Genomic DNA, 20409 nt, shown 5'->3' with positions numbered 1-20409 from the left:
CCAGCAACAATCACCAGCACCACCAATGTACAATTATCAGCCATCGATACCAGCAGTACAACAACAGCAACCGTCGTTTGTTCCAAGTGGTCCACCAGCTATAAGTTATATTCCGCAAGCGGGATAATAAATAACAATATTAAACTAATCTTAAATCAATCAACTAGCGTCCTGTGATTGTAGATAAGTAAATGTGCAATAGTACATTTATATATGTTTCTCTCAACAAAATCATTTTTTATTATTAAATACAATTTGTACGATATCAACTAATCCGACTACATTCGACATATCACAGCATTATATCAGGTAGACATTTGAAATGTCAGTCTCGGTAGCATAAAAATCTTTATAATAATAATAATATATTAGAACGACCATAATTAGATGGTAAATAAGTACAAAGTAAGTGTCATCGGTGCATGCCATCGTCGATATTATTAAAATGCGGCTGTGTTTTTTAGTTTAAACGAAAACCATGTTTCTATTGCGAAACATACGTTAAACTATTACGAGTATGAAATATTGTGCGTTATGTTAATACGTCATAATCCAAAGTGTTAGCGTGTTATTTCTAACAGGAAATGACTACGTTAGATGTGTAATGATGTTATTTTTAATTTTCGTATTTCGTCGAACGCACAAACAAACTTTCATGTATCTTTAGAACCTTTAACATGATTCGAAGCCGCATAATTAATTAATAAAACTTGTTTTCTTGTTAATGATATACATACAAATAGATATAATATATAAATATATATAAACTTTTTTATCACTTACTTTACGTGTATAATATAATAATGCTGAGTGTGTAAATTTGAAACAAAGACAGCACTAACGACAACTATACCATTTAAGCTAAACAAATTCATACAACTCGGGATATTTTTTCTTTCAATATTCTTGATAAATCATCGCTTAATTATATACGCAAAAATGAAAGTTAAACGAAATTCATCCAAGTAATTAACTGACAGCGAACACAGCGAAACGATATCACGAAATAAATCAAATAAGACAAATTTGCACGTTGCTTTAAGTTGGATTAAATAACATATACGGCTTTAAATAAAATAAACTAATACCAAAAACTGTAACGAAAACAATTGACAATTGTTAATATTAATTGTCACACCATTTGCGCAACAAATAACAAGCAATGATAAACCTTGTATTTGACAAATGACAAGAAACGAGAAAAAACATCCTATGAGTGTTTTTAATACATATATACATGAAAAAACGAAATTATTTTTTTTTTAAATATCTCCCGACGCAAAATTCGTAACCAAAATTAGACCGATGCAACATGTTAGTCGAGTGTAATAGAAAACATAGACACCTCGATTTTAAATAATTAATGGGAACCTATCCGTCTTTTGTTAATATTACCTAAAGAAAATATAAATTTTTTATACATGTGTAGATAAGAATATTATCTTTTTATAGCATATTATCATTCGTATCCATCTTCCGTTAATTTGCTTAAACAATCGCAAGACTTGGATTGTGTAATGTACCTAAAAATAAAAATACTTTAATTAAAACACACGTCATATAAAAAATAATAAAATATTATTACAAAATAAAATTAAGAAATAGAGCTTTACGTAGGCATTAAAAAAAAGTTGCAGGAAAGAATAAATAAAAGTATTAGACTTTGAAGCTTAACGTTATCGCTAATGTAAAAAGAAAAATGTTAATGAAGCAAAAAAGCAAAGCAGAACTAACCCAAAATTTAAAAAATATCTTGTCTTATCAATTGTAAAACAACCGTTTATTCGTTGGATCCCTTCGTCCAACGCAGAGAATCATTTTGCCTGGTTTGGCATTCTTGAATGTCTGAAGGGCCTTGGTATGGGTTGCACCGTCCATTGGTATGCCATTAATCGCTAAGATCTCATCACCGACCCTAAGTGTACCTTCCTCGGCCGCTTGACCACCTTCCATAATATCCTTTACAAAAATACCCATGTAACCCTTCTTGCTATCGGATCCTCCGACGATCGAGAAACCAAGTTTCTTTGTTGCTCCTTTCTCCAAGGTCACAGTAAGCAAATCTTTCGAAAGGCTTGATACTCTTTTAGGATAACAAGCTGGATGTGAGGTTCGTTTTTTGATAACTTGAAACTTTCTCATACCAGTCATTTTTCGTTCAGTATCATCTCTGGTTTCGTTAATGGACAATTCACTTTTAGGCCGTTTAGTCGGAGTTTCTTCGACCTTCAACCGATTATCACTATTATGAGAAGATTCAGTTTTAGACACGGTGGATGATACTACTACTCCAGGATCTGATTTACTCTCTTGCAAAGTCCACGCTTCAGAATCATTTCGAGGACGAGGAACTCTATCTAAATCAGCCCAAGTATCACCGATCTCTTCGCCAAACGTAAACGTTGGTTCTCTGGCAATTTGAAGTTCAACGTTACCTACGCAACTACGTAAGGCATTTCTAGCTTCGATGATTGTCATTCCACGTAATCTGCGACCACAGACTCGGACGATCTCATCACCGATTCGAAATAGTTTAGATTTGGCTGCTTCACCGTTGGAATCTAATTTGGATATTACATAAAACGGTCTAACTGCTTCTCGTCTCTCTACAGAGATACCAAGATTGCCTGATCTTTCAACGCTGAGTTTCATAGTCTTTAATTCTCGACGTACTAAAGTCGATTTCGCTGGCGTTGAAGTTATCATCGTTGTTCGAGGATTATCAGCAAAAATAGTTCTCTTAACTTTGTTGAGCCTATTGACAGTCTCATTTGGTGATACTTCAGATTCCAAAGCAGAACGAGATCTTTTAGGAGTATAATGTTGAACAGGACTATTCATTAACATTGTCGTTGAATTAATCTTCTGAGCTGGTGGACTATCTTTACAAGGAGACGAAGCATTATCGACAAGAGTCAACACGCTAGCGCTTCCATACTTTCGATTTCTTAAAGAAGTCATTGATTTCGTTTGTATCAATGAACTCGAAACAGTTTTATTCGTCTGATTAACAGTACCAACTTTCTTCGTAGTTGTAGTTGGGCATATTTTTGAATATTGACTTGATTCAATCTTAGAAACATTTCTAATGGAATTATCAAAAAATTCCGATTTAGGGCATTGTTCGTAATCCTCGAAAGTACTTTCGTCGCAACTGTCGGTATCATCGTCATGTTCCGACATAACTAAGGTCGATTCAGTTTTAATTGAATTACTCAAAAAATGACGTGCCTCCACTACAGTGTTATCATTAACATTCTCGGAATCCTCGCTAGTTTTCGAAAGTTGTTCAGCTTGGTCGATAATCGGCGGCAAAGACAGATCGATACCTTGATAATCATCGGAAGTTATAGAAAAGCTACGAGACTTAGTCATTCTTTGAATACATTGTTCACTGTCAGGAGAATCAGCACCTGTTCGTGTGCTATCGGAATCGTAGCCGCTTTCATCGCATCCTAGACGAAGATTGCTCATTAGATCCTCTAAACCGGTTAAGAGACAAGATCTTGTTTGATCGTTCCTAAAACTGATATTAAAAACAAATCATTGTAGAAATAATTACAAATAAACAAAACAAAATCAATCTAAAATAATAATCTTACCTATCGCGTTCATGAATGTTAATAAAATGATTCCTATTCTCCGTTCGACTAGATATAGTATTCGTTTTCACGTTAATCCTAGACGACGATGAAGAACATTCCGATATATCCTTCATATTACCACCAGCCTTATCTAATTTATTCAAAGTTTCTTTTACCAATGCTGTACCCTCTTGAGTCTTTAACACCTGCTGATTCATAAGAATAAAGTCGATGACACGTTCCTGTTCCTGAAGATCTTGAATACTACGACTTAATTGTCGTTGCTTTTCGTACAAGAAAGTCTCCCTTAATCGTTCATCGCTATTATTATTATTATTATTATTATTACTATTATTGTTATTATTCACGGATTTTAATTGAAACGCCGATATGTTTTTAATAGCACCATCGCTCAAAGCTTTCTCCATAGAATGATGACTTTCCTCTTGGATTGTCACGTTTCTCGACGTTGAATTCGAACTTAAGAAATTACTTCTCTCAGTTGAACGGAATAAATTTTTCAACGATTCCACTCTGGAAACTCTCTTTGGCTTAGGGAATTCCGAAAAGGAATGTTCGTTCGTACCCTAGGATTAAAGAAAGAAGGTTATTCACGTTAATGAGAGTCTCAAATGGAAATATGTGAACCAAAAATGTTCTTAAGTTAATTACATTTTCCTTTTCCTCCAAGCCTTCTTCGTATCTCTTTCGATTTGGACTCCAACGACGTCTTCTACCCGAGACCGAAAGTAACTCCGAACTTTCCGATCTCTTCAATTGATCCAACCTTCGGCCTACTTTCCGACCCCATGTTGAGATACCTACAAATTAATCACGATTGTTACCTCATTGTATAATACTATTAAACTTTCACTCTTTTTTTTCCTCCCCCTCTCTTAACATCTTATTGGAATTATTAAATTCTAATTGGAAAATAATGTATTTAATATTATTGATCATTATCATCCAATTATATTTAAATGTTAAATGAATTATTGACGATAAAGAATTGTTGATACCTTTACGAGTTATCATAAACGATTGGCCAGTTACAGTTTTCTCCGACTCTCCAGCAAGGTCTCCAGCATCTTTATCTAGCCTTTTCGACGAACCATTTTTATCATTCAATAAAGAATTTTCATTGTGCTCTATAGTAACATCGTTCACTGTCACTGTCTCCGAAGTTTCGTCTTGCGATATCGGTGTTGCTGATACCAGTTGAGGACAGGTGTCCGTTGTTTGTCTTTTGAACAAACGCATTATGACGTGTTCTGAAATCATAATTCAAACAAAACCAAATTGTAAACAAAATTCAAATTAATCTTCAACAAAGAGTAAAATAAAACCAAACTATAATCAGAGGATCAGAATATCATCAGACTGTTGGTATTCCAGGTATGCAATAAAACAGGGCAAATCCAATGAAAGAAATCATTCTAAATGAAGAAACAAGCACAGGTGTATTGGTTCATCGGTTCAATTTGATCTCAAGTGGCCAAGTAATCAGTAGACGATCACTTTCTCAACATTCCATTGACGTTTAGCAAAACAGCAGCAACAGCAGCAGCAGCAGCAGCAGCAGCAACAGCAGCAGCTTCCTACGAGCTCCGCCTTCTCGATTGGAAGGGCAAAAAGAAGACATTTCTCTTGGTACTCTCCATAGCAATTTTATCACTATAACACGCTTACCGGTTTCATGAGTTGCGTCCTATTTCCAAGTCGCCAAGAAGAAATCGAATAAGGCGAGATGATGATGATCACCTTTATTACTAGACTAACTTATTGTTGCTATCTATACAAATTGATCCAACATTTGATCATAACTATCATGTCTATATTATAAACAATCAAAAAAGATCATCTTTTTTTTATCCTGTCTCGTGAAACTTTTCTCCTACCTTCTCTTCTCCTCTTATTTCATGGTAATGTTAAAAAGAATCATCAAGTGATCTCACTGAGTGAGTCCAGACAAACTGGTTGGCTGCCGGTAAGCAAGTCAGAATTAGACGTCCTTCCGAGCTCACCTTTCCTCTGTGATGTAACACAGCGTTCGCTTTACTGAGAGAACCCTACTTGCATTCTCTCTTGATCCTTCCTACCACTTACTTGAAATATATTCTATCCTCGATTTCTCCTTGAAGTCTATCTTTTGTATTACACAGTTTTTATTATACATGTAATATTATACAGGGTGATCTCTCTGTAACTGGTGATACAAGCGAAAAAAGGGTGATTCTACATGAAAAAATAAATCGAAAATATAGAATAAAATTTTTTCGTTTGAGGCTTTGTCTTCGAGAAAATCGACTTTGAATTTTCGCAAAATACGCGTGCACTTGATCATGTCTCGTTATAAGGGACCTACGAACTTTTCAGTAATACCCAACGAACTTTTCGGAAATACCCTACGAACTTTTCAGAATTAACCTATATATGAACATATGTTTACTTCTTATATGAAAGTAAACATTTTTTACTATATATTTTTAGATAAGATAGAATAAAATTATATAAACCTGATCATGGGTTTTAAATTTACAAAAATCGTACGTCTACCAATCCAAATCCTGGTATTTCAAATATAACCAAATTATTTATTACTGTCGAAATTTGTGTGCGATGACTTTATTTAAGAAATGTTTCTTTGTTTTTTTTTTCTTTCTCTAGGATTAAAATATATTTTCAGAATAAAACATATCTTAAGAAATTCAATTTAAGTATAATATTTATGTATTATTATTTGAGTTAATAACTTGACACACCCCTTGACGACACCCGGTATATATCGGTAGCAACAGACTCTCGATCCAAGAAAGGAAAAGGAGAGAGAAAGAGAACGAACAGGGTGTGGAAGCTAAGGAAAAAGTACTACTTCTCGTGCCCACGTAGGATATATATATATATATATACCTTGCAGCCCGTATAAGTGCATATCGCGAATATTCAAGAACCCAAGTAACTTTTATCGATACCACATATCGTTTTAGATCTTTTGAGCAAAGCGTTTAATTCACAACTAAAAAACTTAATCGTTTAGACCCTTCACTTGCATCCATTTCCATATCGCAACCTACCTGCTACCCATTTATGGCACTGTCCTTTAATTATAAAAAAAAAAAAACAAACGAAAAACAAAAGAGAACACGAAAGAAAAGGGAGTAGCGTAATATTATAAATGAAGTGTAAAATCATGGAAAACTTGATCCTATCATATATGTGTATATACTTAACTAATAAAAAAACGAGATTATGCTAATGCGTAGTCGTCAATGATCGAGTTCGTTGACTCGATTCTTATTTACGATGCGATTCAATCTTCTGATTCTGACAATATAAAAATTCTGACAATATATAAATAAGAAACAATAGATTAATGAAAATTTAATATAACATGTTACTACTTCTATCACGTACATAAAACAAGAAACTCTAGTCATAAATATCTCAACCAAATCACGGAATAAAATATAATAACGAACACACAACAACAAAATATGTTCATCCTACATCTAAATCAATGTTATCAACGAAAAAGGATTCTATTAATTAAATCTCATTAAAACAAAATAAAAAAAAAAAAAAGAATCAAAATATATATATTGTATATGTATACACTCAAATCACACAGGATATCCTGTCCTATAGTTAGTCGTGGCCAAAGTATATAACCGAAGGTTTCACGATAACCACGTTCACGACTACGCTAGCGATCGAGTGGTATCAATTTACAAGAAGAAGGTGGATGCACCCACGTTGTCTCTTTGAGAAAGTGCAACCAGTTGGAACGAAGCCAAAAGCATGACGTGTACACGCACCGAGAGAATAAGAGGAGGGAAGGAGAAATTTTAGGTGTTTTTAACTTTCCATTCATATGCTATCTCTCCCCTATTTCCTCCACCCTCACCCCGCCCCACCCCTTTATCTCCACCCTCTTCCTCTCTGTCATTCTCCTCTGTGATTTTTCCCTTCTCCGTTTCATCGCCTTCACATTTCCTCTTCTTATTTCCTTTTTTTTTTTTTCAAAACGACTGCACTTCTTCTTCTTCTTCTTCTTCTTCTTCTCCCTCCAGAAATAAATGTAGCGCAGGATGTTCGTCGTCTCTCGTCGACGGAAGTGCCAACTTCCGCTCGTTGTCGTGTTTCCGTCTTTTCCACGCTTTTTTCTTTTTTGTTTTTTTTAATATCTTGCTCTACTAGGTGATCATGATCGTTACCAGTTCTCAAGCCAATCGATGAATTTTTTATTTTATGCTATAATCGGACCTATCACCTAAGTCATTAGGATTCAATATTTTGCAATAATTTGATAAGAAAAACAACTCTTCTCTTTTTTAACTTTTCTCCCGAAAAATATCTTAAACTATTCTTCAATAAACAATCTTCTCATAAATTCTATTGACAACGATAAATAACCATATTCCTATTCTAAATGCAAAGATTTAGATAGACAGTTATACGAGCTCATAAATTCAAAACTCATTTTCCTAGAGAAAGAGAGAAAAAGAGAGAGAAAGAGAGAATGGACCATCCCTAATAGGTATAATAATCTTGCTCTCACGAAGAATCATGCTTCCGCATTGATTTCAGCGATACCAAACGTCAACATCGAAACTAACCAACCCACGTAATACGTTAGAAATGTATATACATTTACTTCTACTATAATCTAAAAGAAAAAGAAAAAAAGTCAAAGTATAATGATGCAGAAAATGCCGAAAAAGGATACAAAACTTAGAGAAAAGTAACACAACCTATAACACACACATACATACACACACGCACTTCTGGTTCGAGATAACGGTACGAGATCATAGGTGATATGCGTTAGATGCATTACAGTTAGCCTTCTTATTTTATTCGGCGATACTAATCGTTCTTCTATATTATACGTGTATTACTTATTATACTTAAAACTAACATATATATATATATATATATATATATATATATATATATATATACACTCATAGATAAAAAAAACAAAATAGAAAAAATAGAACACGTGCAACAGACACGCTTTGAAAATATCTACACGCTGAAGGAACTCGTGCAAACGTTCTTGTGTTCACGGCCGAACACGACTCTCTTATTAGAACAAGGCAAGGGAGAAAGAAAGAAAGAAGGAAAGAAAAAGAAAAAGAGAGAGAGAGAACAAGCTGACCGTAAAATGTAGGTGATCGGGTCTCGGTCTTTCTTGTGAACTTGGAAGAAAAAAAGTTAACTGAATCGCAACTACAACTTCGAGTCACGCTACGTTTCTTTTCTTTTATCCTCTCTTTCTGTTCTTCTTATTCTTCTAATTCTTCTTCTTCTTCTTCTTCTTCTTCTTCTTCTTCTTCTTCTTCCAATTATTATTATTCTTATTATTTACTCCATCTTTCACATCCTTGATTATTCTAATCGCACGAGTATATCCATATTTGCGATTTAAATTTTCATTGATATCTAACGAATGTGTCACACTTTCGTGTAAGATATCTTACATTTATTGTTCGTATTATTCATCCAAGGAATTTTTTTTCTTATATTAACATTTATAAGAAAATAAATTATTTCATGTAGGAGAGAAAAGATTGAACGAAAAAAAAAAAAAAAAAAAAGAATAAGATGTATAACGCAAATAAATACTTCAAGATATATTTACAGAATGATGAACGGGTGGGTCGATTTTTTGACCAAATCGGTAAACTCTCTTGGACTCGACGAAAGATCCTTTCAAAAAGTTTCTCGAGGACGTATATATACATATACACACATACATACATACGAATTGGTCGAATGTATGTCAGACAAGTACTGGACGTTCGTGATTTTACTTTCTACGAGACATCGATCGAAGGTGACCACAAAAAGAAAGACAGAAAAAGAGAGAGAGAAAGAGAAAGAATGAAAGAAAAAAGAAGAAAAAACAGAGTTAACTTACAAAAAAAAAAAAAATAGAGAGAGAAAAACATAAATTTGTATGTGTTAGTATTGATCGAGTATGTGCACAACCTTAAAAGCATTTACTTTAATAAGATGCAATCGGTACAACGGTGCTAGCAAGACAAGAGGAAACCAGCTAACATAAGTGAGAATTGTGCGTAATGTTAACGATGTTTAGTCAAGTGACTATGTAAGTTCATGCGTGAATATATATACATATGTAAGGAGTGCAGTTTAACGGTCCCTGCATTGAAATTTTCTTGGATGTACGTGCATTTACTCGCAAGTTACTAACAGTCTTCGAAACGAATGATTTTTTGATAAAAAAAAAAAAAGAAAAGAGGGTAATCGTTTCAACTTCATTTCAAGTTTCTCAAAGATTTCATTAATAGTAATATTATTCATGTGTCTACGAAGAAAAATTGTGTCAAAATCGGGACAAAAATTACCTATATACAATAAACACTGCAATTGAATAATCAATATAATACTATGCAATTATAATACTACAAATCTTAAAATTTGTTTTATTTTATAATCTTGTAACACAAGACACGATTACCATTTAAACGCTTGTGTTTATTTAAACACGAATAGTTAAAAAAAAAAAAAAACAAGAAAGTGAGATTATCCATTAAAATTATTTCCATGAACGCAATTAAAATAGTACAAATCGTCAATTGCCTTGCTTATATTTTATCGCGGTGGTATATTTTTTGTATTCACCATTTTCCTATCCTCCTGCTGTGATAAATTTAATCGAAGATAAATGCAGCAGGTAATACGTCGTACAAGAAGCAGGCCGTATTTAAAAACCAAAAATAAACAAAATAAAATAAAAAGAAAATAAATACCAGTCACAGTCTCGAGCGTTCACGCGTCGCATCGAATATACTACTCTCTCGTATGGGGTATTTGAAATTCCGCGTGGTAGGAATCGGTAACGTTAAAGATTATTACCCTTCTGTTCTCAATCGCGTTAATTAGAGTTAATTAGTATTCACGGACGGGCAAACGCGTTGTGAGGAACGGTTGGCTCGCGATGATCTCGATTGCTTACTACTGCTGCGTGTTTCTTCTTTCACGATGAAAAGTGCGAGCCACGGATTTCTTTGAAAAGCATTCATGGAATTTGCAATATGCCCCAATGAAAAATCCATTTCTCTCTTGAAAGACCGCGAGAGTTCGATGCACCATCACCACCACCACCACCACCACCATCACCATCACCGATCCTTCTTGATCGAAATCATTATTCTTCTCTTTCTTTGAAATATTTTCTTACTAATATTACCATAATGATTTCAACGAAAACACTATTCAATAAAATGCATTTTTAATGTACTCATTTTTCACAATCGATTGATAAATTAAATTTAAAAAAAAAATATATATATATATATATATATATAATAATAATAATTACTATTATCTTGTATTTAAGTTTACTAGCGGGTTAAATCTCGAATAAAAAAAAAAAAATACTTCTATACGATAATATTATATATTTCGTAAGAGTTAATTGAAGTTAAAAATACCATGCGAACTCATGCACGTTCGAATACACGCGTATTATACTTATGTTTTTCGATGTACGAGGAAGAGAAAAAGGAACAATACCGTTCGCAAGGAAGACCATGCCAAAGCGTGGGAGAATCGTATAAACCGAGCAAAAGGCATATAATCTAGAGAAGACTACTTTCGAGTGGGAGAAAGAAAGAAAGAAAGAGAGAAAGAGAAAGATAAAAGGAGATAGAAAGAGAGAGAGAGAGAGAGAGAGGAAAAAAAATACTCTAAAAGGACAATCGACATCTGCTTCTGTACCGCATCGGAAACCTTAGCCAAGGGCTTTACAGGGTGAGGGCGAGGGCAGGTTCCCATGGCCGGTAGAGCAGGCAAGTAAGCACATATACATACCTATACATATACACACATACCTATATATATAAACCATAGAGCCTCTATCAGGTGCACCACAACCCTGACCCCTGTCAAAGAGAGAAACCTCTCATAAATTTGATCGTTTTCCTTCGCAAACAATACATTTCCTTTTTATCAATACTAATATTTTTTGTAAATATTACATCGTGTAATTTAATTTGCAATCATTTTTATGTAAATATAATTTTAATTATTTTTATTAAAAAAAATAAATAAATAAATAAATAAACATCATTTAATTAAATTATTCGACGATAATAAATAATTTTGTAGAAAAATGTCAAAATAGTTCGGACAAATACGTATTTGATTTATTTTTTATCAAAGCAGCAGATTCTTTCCAAACCAACGGAAAAAGATTTTTGCATTGAGTAATTAACGAGCAGTCTTAATTGTGAGCTAGTTAATAAAAAGTTTAACTAAACTATGAGAGATTTCTCGTTCGGCGTAACCGTTGCGTTCTCAAGTTTTCATGATGATTTATTAACGATCCAAGACAATTGACCTGAATCTCGACCATAAGTCTCGTCTATGTCGCATCTAACTAGATTTTGCGAAGGAATTATGTTTTTGTAATAAGTATAGACTGATTTAACCAAAGACTTAGACATTAACGATCGTTTCGCACGAAAGCAATTAGCCGGTAGTTTACGTTTAAGTAACGATTTACGTTAATTTTCTAATCAACGAATCTAGTTCTTTTCCTAGATGAAACAATCATTTTTAATCAATGAACATCCGTTTTTATTTCTTATTTTACAAAATTCTATTATGAGTTTACTATATGTGCTTACATAATTAAATAAAATAATATTCATTAAAAGAACATTATTATTACATTACGAATTGGAAATTTTTTTTTTTTTATTTTCAAGAGAAATTTTGTTAAAAGGGATACTTATTTTTCAATTAAAACTCTTAACACATGTTAACGTTTAAAAAATAAATGCTTTCTGATTTCTTCTTCTATAACAATTACTAAAATTACAGTTGTTATATTACAAAAAAAGAAAAAATGAGTGAAATCTGTTACCTGATTATAAACTATAATATTAAAAAAATAAAGAATAAACTAAAAACTGCTTTCGTAGATCTGTTCAAAATAGGCCAACAGTTGTAATGTTAACGATTTCTCAGAGAAAGTATCATCGACTAGTGTTTATAGTAAATTAATCGACGAACAGGACGATGAGGGACGAGCAGGAGTAGTAATAGAAGTACAGCAAATGAAAGAGCAAAATTTTCCCACGAAATTTCCACCCAATCGGAGACGAATACACCTTTCGAAATGCATCAGCCCCGGTAAATGACTAACTAACGAAAAAATGAAAAAAATAGCCAGCTGTAAGAGAAGCTTTTAATGAACCAACCGGAAACGTGTCCTTTGCCTACACACACACACACACACACACACAAATAAGCACATATATATAAAAACATATAAGTGCAAACACGTGATATGTGAACGTTACACGTGGACATTTTATTTTTATATAAAACTTTCATAAATTTCCGGTTAAATACGCATATACACGCAAGTCCATTCGATAGATCGTAAAAAAAGAAAAGAAAGAAAGAAGGAAGGAAGGAAAGAAAATATAAAGAAGATAAACGTTGATGATGAGTCGAAAAATCATTCGAAGACGTGATGATAACGTCATAAAGAATATTTTTCAAAACGAGACTCCCCTTCAATTTTATTCGCACTCGACGTCGTTTCATCAGCACCACGTTTCTTTCTGAAGTACTATAATTTTATAAATACAATAAACTGAACACGTGGACGAAAATGATGAGAGGGGGAAAAAAAAACAAAGAAACGAAAGATATAAACTAATATAAACGAACAAAAAAATATAATTTTATAATAATGTAGAAACAAAGATGAAGATAATGGGATGAACTAGAAAATAGAAAGATAAACCAAAAAAAAACAAAAAAAAACGAGATATACAGTAATAAATAGATGGAAGTAGATAAATTAATAAATGGAAGAAAAAAGAAATAGATTAATTAACTAATAATAACAAGAGAGAATGAGATAAAGTAACGAAGAGAGAATGAAAATACTAAAGATAAGAGAATAATGAAGGAGAAAAAAAAAGTAGATAGAAAGAAAGGGTGAAAGATATAGAATAATGAATAAAAACGAAAGAGAAAGAGTAATTAAGAGAAACAGATATAAATAAATGCATTAAAATAGAAAGAATGAAAGAGAGAGAGAGAGAGAGAAGAAAGAAGGAGTTATAGTAAGGGAGGAAAGGAGAAACAAGGACGAAGTAATATGAAAGGAATTGCAGAGAGAAGAAAAGAGAGGAAGGAAAGAAAGAAAGAAAGAAAGAAAGAAAGAAAGAAAGAAATAAATAAATAAAGAAAGAAAGAGAAAGACGTAAAGCTGCGAGGCAGAGAGTTCGTTGGCCGATTGTCTACCTTTGCCGTGTTCTTCTTCTCTCTTTCTCTCTCTCTCTTTCTTTCTATCTATCTCTCTTGCTCTCTCTTTTCTTGCGGTCCATTTCGTCCGCTTTATTCACCACTATCCTTAACCGTGGGTGTGAGCTTCTATGTGTATGTTTACGTAAATGTGTATATGTGTATATTTGTCTGTGTATCTGTGTGTGTATGTATTAAAAAAAAAAAACGTAGAGAAGAGAAGGGAGAGATAGATAGAGTGAGAGAAGGTATATACAGGGCCTCCTTTCGTAGAGGGTGACGTCATCGATCGATAAAACGAGCAAGGAGCGCAGGTTGTCTCACGGATCCTCTCTCTCTCTCTCTCTCTCTCTCTCTTTCTCTGTCTCTCTCTCTCTTTCTATCTATCTTTCTCTTTCTATCTATATGTTTTTATCTCCCTTCGACTTTATAAGGAATCTTGTATAACCGACGCGTGATTCGTCCGGAGTTTGTACTCCTTCTTTCTCTCTTTATCTCTCTCGCTCACTCATTCTTCATTCTTATTATTATCAGAGTCTCGTTTCACGATTATGTTCGTCGAATTAAAACACTGCTACTATTTATCTCTTTTTATAGAAAATTGTGAAAAAGTGTAGATTTCTTCTTGTTTTTTTTTTTTTTTTTTTTTTGTAAAAATGCATACGCATATCAACGTCCTTGAGATTTTCATAATCTCTTTCGTAAATGTCATTGATTTGTGTTGATACATAAGTAGGGGTTTAATCGAAGAATAGTTATATATACGTATTTATATACAAAATATACACACACACAAATAAACATCTGCATCGTAACAAAATCATAATGATCCATAAGGAAAATGAAGGTAATTTGATGCAGGAGGACACGTGCCTAAGAAAAGAAAAAAAACCATACCAGATCGAAAACGAAGTAGCGTCTCGATTAGGGTTATTCTTAGAAATGAAATATTCGCACGCTTGCAAGCTGTCACGAAACTAAACAGCAGGGATAAATGATTGGAACAATACATGTATCAGGTGTCATAAACGCCCATGCTCCTTATGTGTGATCCCCTTTTTTATTATATAAGCCAAATCAGGCTAATATTAATTTCTTGATTAAAAAAAAAATAAATATGGAAAAAGAAATGATATTTATTGAATCTAATAAATTAATTATTATTCGTTGTGTAATATTATCGAAGATAACAGATTAGATTCGTTTTCGTCTCTACTTTCGAACGAAGGTGAGATCTAATATACACGTTTGTATCTAATGTAAACAATAACAAATGCGTTATCGATAGCATTGGTTAGTTCTCGAAAAGGTCGACTACAATTACGATGTGGATTACAATTTATATTATTACATCTAAAATAAAATTATATTTCTTCTAGATATATTATATTTGAATAAGAGACAATATACAAGTTCATTTTCTAATGTACGAATGATGAAAAACTTTTCCTCCTCGAGACAAAATTTCTCTTCTCGGTTGGACGTTATTAAACCATAAATCATTGCAGACGTTTGTACAATACATGAATAAAGCTTGCACGTGGTTATAAAGTATTTAACAAGTATAACAAATCGACAGTACTCAACAAACCATTTGTTCAGAATAATGAAGTTCAGACAAAAGTAATATTTCGAGTAAACAAATACCCACAGGAATTTTTTCGTATTTTACAAAAGATTGTTAAATATATTCGATCGTAACTATTAATTTCTTTTATTTAAAACGTTTTTCTAAATATTTTTCACAAATGCGATAATCAAATCTATGAAAAGGAAAACAAAATAAAACAAAAAAAACTATAGTAGATTTTACAATTCTTTTCTCAAATTTATTACAATTTCCAATATAGGATCGTTAAAAATCATATCTAACAAAAGTATGGCCCGAAGAAAACTTTCATGAACGGACAACTTTTACATTGTAAATACGTGTCAATGGAGAAATGCAAGACACTTTTGAGGTCGAATATTTTTCATTAATGTATGATTAAACGAATGTGACGAAACATTTGTGTCGTTGTTGAATTTTCATATCTTCACCGAATCTTATCGTACAATTATAAACTAATTACTTCGAGGGATTAATGGCACAGAAATAAAAACTGTTCATGATATATCACTTATGATAGTTTCAACATCATCAGTCTGCGGACAGGCAATTCTATACCATTAACAATAATTAAATGCAATTAACACATATTTACTAGGTGAAATAAATTGCACTTTGAAATTTTCAACTACGATAAATATTAATACAATCTTTTAAATAGTCTTCAACACCTAACTTATTTAATTTCACAAAGCATACAATGAATTAAAAATAAGTGTGCAACGTAATCGTAATTTTAAAACCTGATAAACCAATTCTTTTTTTTTACGAAACGCGTTATCTAGTTCTATATATATATAAATATATATATATAGATAGATATCTTTTAGCCATGACTACTAAGAAATCGACTATGACGAAAATTATGCGAATTAGATGACACAGTCAATATTATAATAATCATCAATGGACGAATATGACAGCCGGATGACGTTGCAAATATTATTAACAAGAAAACAAAAAGAAAAAGAATTAAAAAAAAAAAAACAGCAAAAAAGAAAAAGTAATAAAAATATAAATAAAGGAAGAAGAGAAGATGAGTTGTAACAAAGAGAAGTTCGCTTGCAGAAGGTAGAAGATTCGCGCGTGGCAACCACGGACGGCTTTTGCCATGAAGAAACAAAGGTTAGAGCCGTTCCTCGTAAATCCTCTCGGCATCTCAAACTTCTTCTTCTTCTTCTTCTTCTTCTTCTTCTCCTCTTCTTTTTCTTCTCTTCTTCTTCTTCTCCTTCTTAACGCTCGCCACGAAACTAAACTCTCCACTGAGGGAAGTTGTAAAATCGCGAAGAAACCAAAAGGAAAGTAGTATCGAATGAATACTTTGAATGCGCTCGTAAAAAAAAAAATATATATATATATATATATATATATATATTATGAACCGATCTTCTTCTCTTCTTCTTTTGTTTTTTTTTTTTTCATATAATAACAACGCCGATAACTAATCTAAATATAACCTAAACTTATTTACGTAAATTAGAAAAATAATCATCATCAATAATCATAAATGGTACATAGAGTAGATAGATAAGTAAAAGAAAAACAAAATATATGACGTGTAACACAGTCATTGATGCAGTCTGTCTATTTCCTGTTTTTATTGTTTTTATTCTATAATAATTAAAAAAAAAATACCAAAGTAAAATAATATCCATAATAAATTAATAACCAATTAACAAATATAATACTAAAACTAACGCTATAATTAAATAAAAATGATTAAATATTTATCAAATTTGTCTCTTCTTCATTTAACAATATAAGCGTTTCGTATAATTAATTGATAAATCGATAAATCATAAAGCGTAATTCATAAAGTATAAATGAAAATATTATAATAAAACAACTCACCTTCGACTTTGGATCGAAAGAATCCTTTGAAGGGTCTCGACGAGATTTAAAACATGCTCCGATTTAAATCAATCTTGTTCTCTTTCCTTTTCTCTCTCTCTTTTTTTCTTTATACGATGGAACAATTTTGATCACACAATAAAAATAAATTTCATCAGGGTTGGAAGGGAAAAAGAAAAAAAAAAACTATAAATGATCTATAAGCAAGAAGGAGAATATAAATTATTTTATAATAATTTTTTAAACGTAAACTCAAAATATATAATATATATTATAACGAAGAGAGAACGATCCGAAGCGCGCCACGACTCCGTCGAAACTGTCGAATCGAAGCAAACTCTGACAACCGGCCACGATGGCGCTGCAATCGACATCAAGCACGTGTGTCCAAGCAAGTAGTGTCTAAGGTAAGTCAGTGAAAAAAGGGGTGGGGGAAGGATAAATGCATGGGACGGTCCCAACAACCCTCCTCCTTCTACCCCTTCCCTTCTCACCTCCTTTTATAAGTAATATTTATATTTACTACAAGTTGTTTATATATCTTTTCTTTTTTTAAGTTTTTTTTTTTTTTTAATATTTCTCTCACTACCACACTATTTCTTTCTCTTTTTTCCCTTGTTCTCGAAAATGTCTTTTTATTTTTGCAAAACTTTCTCGAAAATCTCTACTTTCCAGTTTATTATTGCGCAGAAATGATTTTACACGTAGTTTGCAGAAAAGAAAAAAAAAATAAACATAAACAAAGAAAAACAAAGTAACCGATAAGGAGAAAAGTTGGGCATGTGTTATCATTTAATTTTTTCTTCTTTTTTTTCTTCTTCTTCGTGTCCTTGACTGGAAGATCAAGTATTCTAGAATCTGGACCGTGAAATTGCACGCTTTCTTCATCTAATGTTATATAGTATTCATTAAATATAGTAATACATATATTATATTTAATAGGTTTTTAATGTACAATATATGTTAATGTAAATTTTGATAATAGTACCATATACTAAATTTACGTTACAATTTGTATCTTATATTTTAAAATAAAACACTAATTCAGTATTAAATATAAATATCAAATAAAACAAAATAAAAACTATCGCAATAGTAATTTCTTAATTAATTCTTAAAATAATAACAATCATACTTGAATAATATTTTATCTTAATTTTTGTTTTTTAAGACAATCAAATAAAAATTAATTTTTCCAAATTTATCCCTGAACAATCAACATCAAGAGTATTTCTCCGATTAAACAGGATGTAAGAATAAGTAAAAGGAAATGGTTTCGGGAAGAGGAAATGAAGAAGACGATTCGATTCGATTGGCAAAGTTAAAGACATAGTCTATTGGTACCGGGGACTATTCTAGCGCGAAAGAAGAAGAAGAAGAAGAAGAAGAAGAAGAAAATGAAGAAAAGGATGAAACAGGTTCTACATTCATTCACATCTCGCCGGGGACCTTGAACAGAAGAAAAAGCATTCCGTGCAGTTCCTACTACTATGGATGAGAGGAGAATCTCTCATCCTGCATTCGACGAGCACTGCCCTCGAGCTACGAAAGACCTGTCGTAAATGTCCAACAAGACGAACCAATAAGCTCGTCATACATTGGAAATCCCCACCCTCTCTTTTTCCCTTCGTCTACAAATTTAAATATAAAATAAAGTTTACAAAAAAAAAAAAAAGCATTAAAAAAGTCGTTGTCGTCTAAACGGAATCATCATTTTGTATAAAACTTTTTATTCTTGTTCTCTCTCTCTCTCTCTCTCTCTCTCTCTCTCTCCATTTGTTTATTTTGTTGAATATGTTTTATGCAAAAAAAGGCAAAATTAATATATTTTTTTTTAAATACAAATTATTTTAATATTAATGTTCAAAATTATACCCGAATTGTAAATTATTAATCGTTTGCGTATACAAATTTGACCTATTCTCGAATGAAATTTTCATTGATTATGAGCACACAAGGAAGAAGGGAAAAAAAACCACAATACGAGATACAATTATTTTTCTACTTTTATTGAGAATATCCTATTTTCAAAAGAAAGAAATAAATAAAGAGAACTCTTCAAGGTATCCAATATGACACGATAATCGTGAATACTCCTGTGGCAATGGTCATTATTTTTAACGAGTTTCTTGGTTGCTCCACTTTACCGATGTACAACAGGTGAAATGCACTGCGAATAAATTTCAAAGTTCCTTTTAAAGGGGGAAGAACTTACAAATCGAGAATTTACATTATTCATATTAGAGCACGTGCGTAAGTAATAATTTTTATCTTGATATATGGTGCCCCGTTCATGAGCCTAAAGCGATTAACTACAATTTTAGAATTTATTTTTTTTTTTTTTATTTTATTCCTAACTTTTTATATTTCAAACAAATTATCCTAACAATTAGTTTTAATACAACTAAATAAAAATAAATTTCATGGTCGTTTAATAATAAATGATAGAATAATTTAACTTCATAAATATTTTGTATTTCTCGTTTGAAGGAGTTAATCGATTTGACGAATGGGCAGCTCCATATATCGTTAAAAAAAAAAAAAAAATCATCGTCGTCGTCATCGTTATGGTCGTCTAAGGAAAAGGATAATAAGAAGCAAGTCCTTCGATGATTCTCTCAAGTATAGTTTAACGTGTGGTAAACGTGTTATCTGGGGGCACTAATCTAAAACGTTTCAACGTGAGATGCGTGGGCACGTGTGTTCGGTGATCGGTGCTTAAGAAACACCTCGCGTAAAAGAAGAGTGAGATAGCCTACGCCTTTCTCACGAGAACAAGTATATATATATATGTGTAAAAGTGTATAGGATACATACAATTATACAATATAATACGTATATATAGAAAAATACGATGAATAAAAAGATCCCAATGATTTTGACACTCTGTTAACGAATGTACCTTGCACGAGCTCGGCATTAATAATAATCCATCGAAATCTTCAAGGTGATCTTATATACGAGCATATTTAATATATTTTTTTTTTTATTTTTTTTTTAAATCTTTCTTTTTATTCGACTCGAATTCGTATAAATTCACTATGAATCGAATCTCAAACGATTGAAACG

General features: G+C 32.2%; 1 protein-coding gene across 2 annotated transcripts; it reads right to left on the bottom strand.

Annotated features, from left to right (window-relative positions):
- Positions 1 to 365: 365 nt before the first annotated feature.
- On the bottom strand, positions 366 to 17635 carry LOC107064270 (uncharacterized). 2 transcript variants are annotated; one of them, XM_089178260.1, is made up of 6 exons: positions 17341 to 17635; positions 4604 to 4855; positions 4257 to 4405; positions 3603 to 4171; positions 1735 to 3526; positions 366 to 1523 (listed from the first exon to the last, which is right to left on the bottom strand). In XM_089178260.1, exons 2-5 carry the CDS (start codon positions 4842 to 4844, stop codon positions 1762 to 1764), a joined length of 2724 nt encoding a protein of 907 aa, XP_089034386.1. In that variant the 5' UTR covers positions 4845 to 4855; positions 17341 to 17635; the 3' UTR covers positions 366 to 1523; positions 1735 to 1761. The 2 variants fall into 2 exon arrangements, with proteins under 2 accessions (XP_089034386.1, XP_015172206.2); XM_015316720.2 differs by having other exon boundaries at positions 1778 to 3526.
- Between the last annotated feature and the right edge of the window lie 2774 nt (positions 17636 to 20409).

The sequence above is a fragment of the Polistes dominula genome, unplaced genomic scaffold, assembly GCF_049000335.1.
Source record: "Polistes dominula isolate Pdom_NZ unplaced genomic scaffold, Pdom_raw_medaka contig_373, whole genome shotgun sequence".
Taxonomy (NCBI): domain Eukaryota; kingdom Metazoa; phylum Arthropoda; class Insecta; order Hymenoptera; family Vespidae; genus Polistes; species Polistes dominula.
This window is presented reverse-complemented; position numbering and strand designations above follow the sequence as displayed.

What these genes read in the sequence shown, in the direction of transcription:
- LOC107064270 (XM_015316720.2), bottom strand. Translation starts at nt 4,844, where the DNA reads ATGCGTTTGTTCAAAAGACAAACAACGGACACCTGTCCTCAACTGGTA. An exon ending in GTTTATGATAACTCGTAAAG is followed by an intron (nt 4,406 to 4,603) that starts GTATCAACAATT and finishes ATTAATTTGTAG; the next exon opens with GTATCTCAACATGGGGTCGG. An exon ending in AACATTCATGAACGCGATAG is followed by an intron (nt 3,527 to 3,602) that starts GTAAGATTATTA and finishes TTTTAATATCAG; the next exon opens with TTTTAGGAACGATCAAACAA.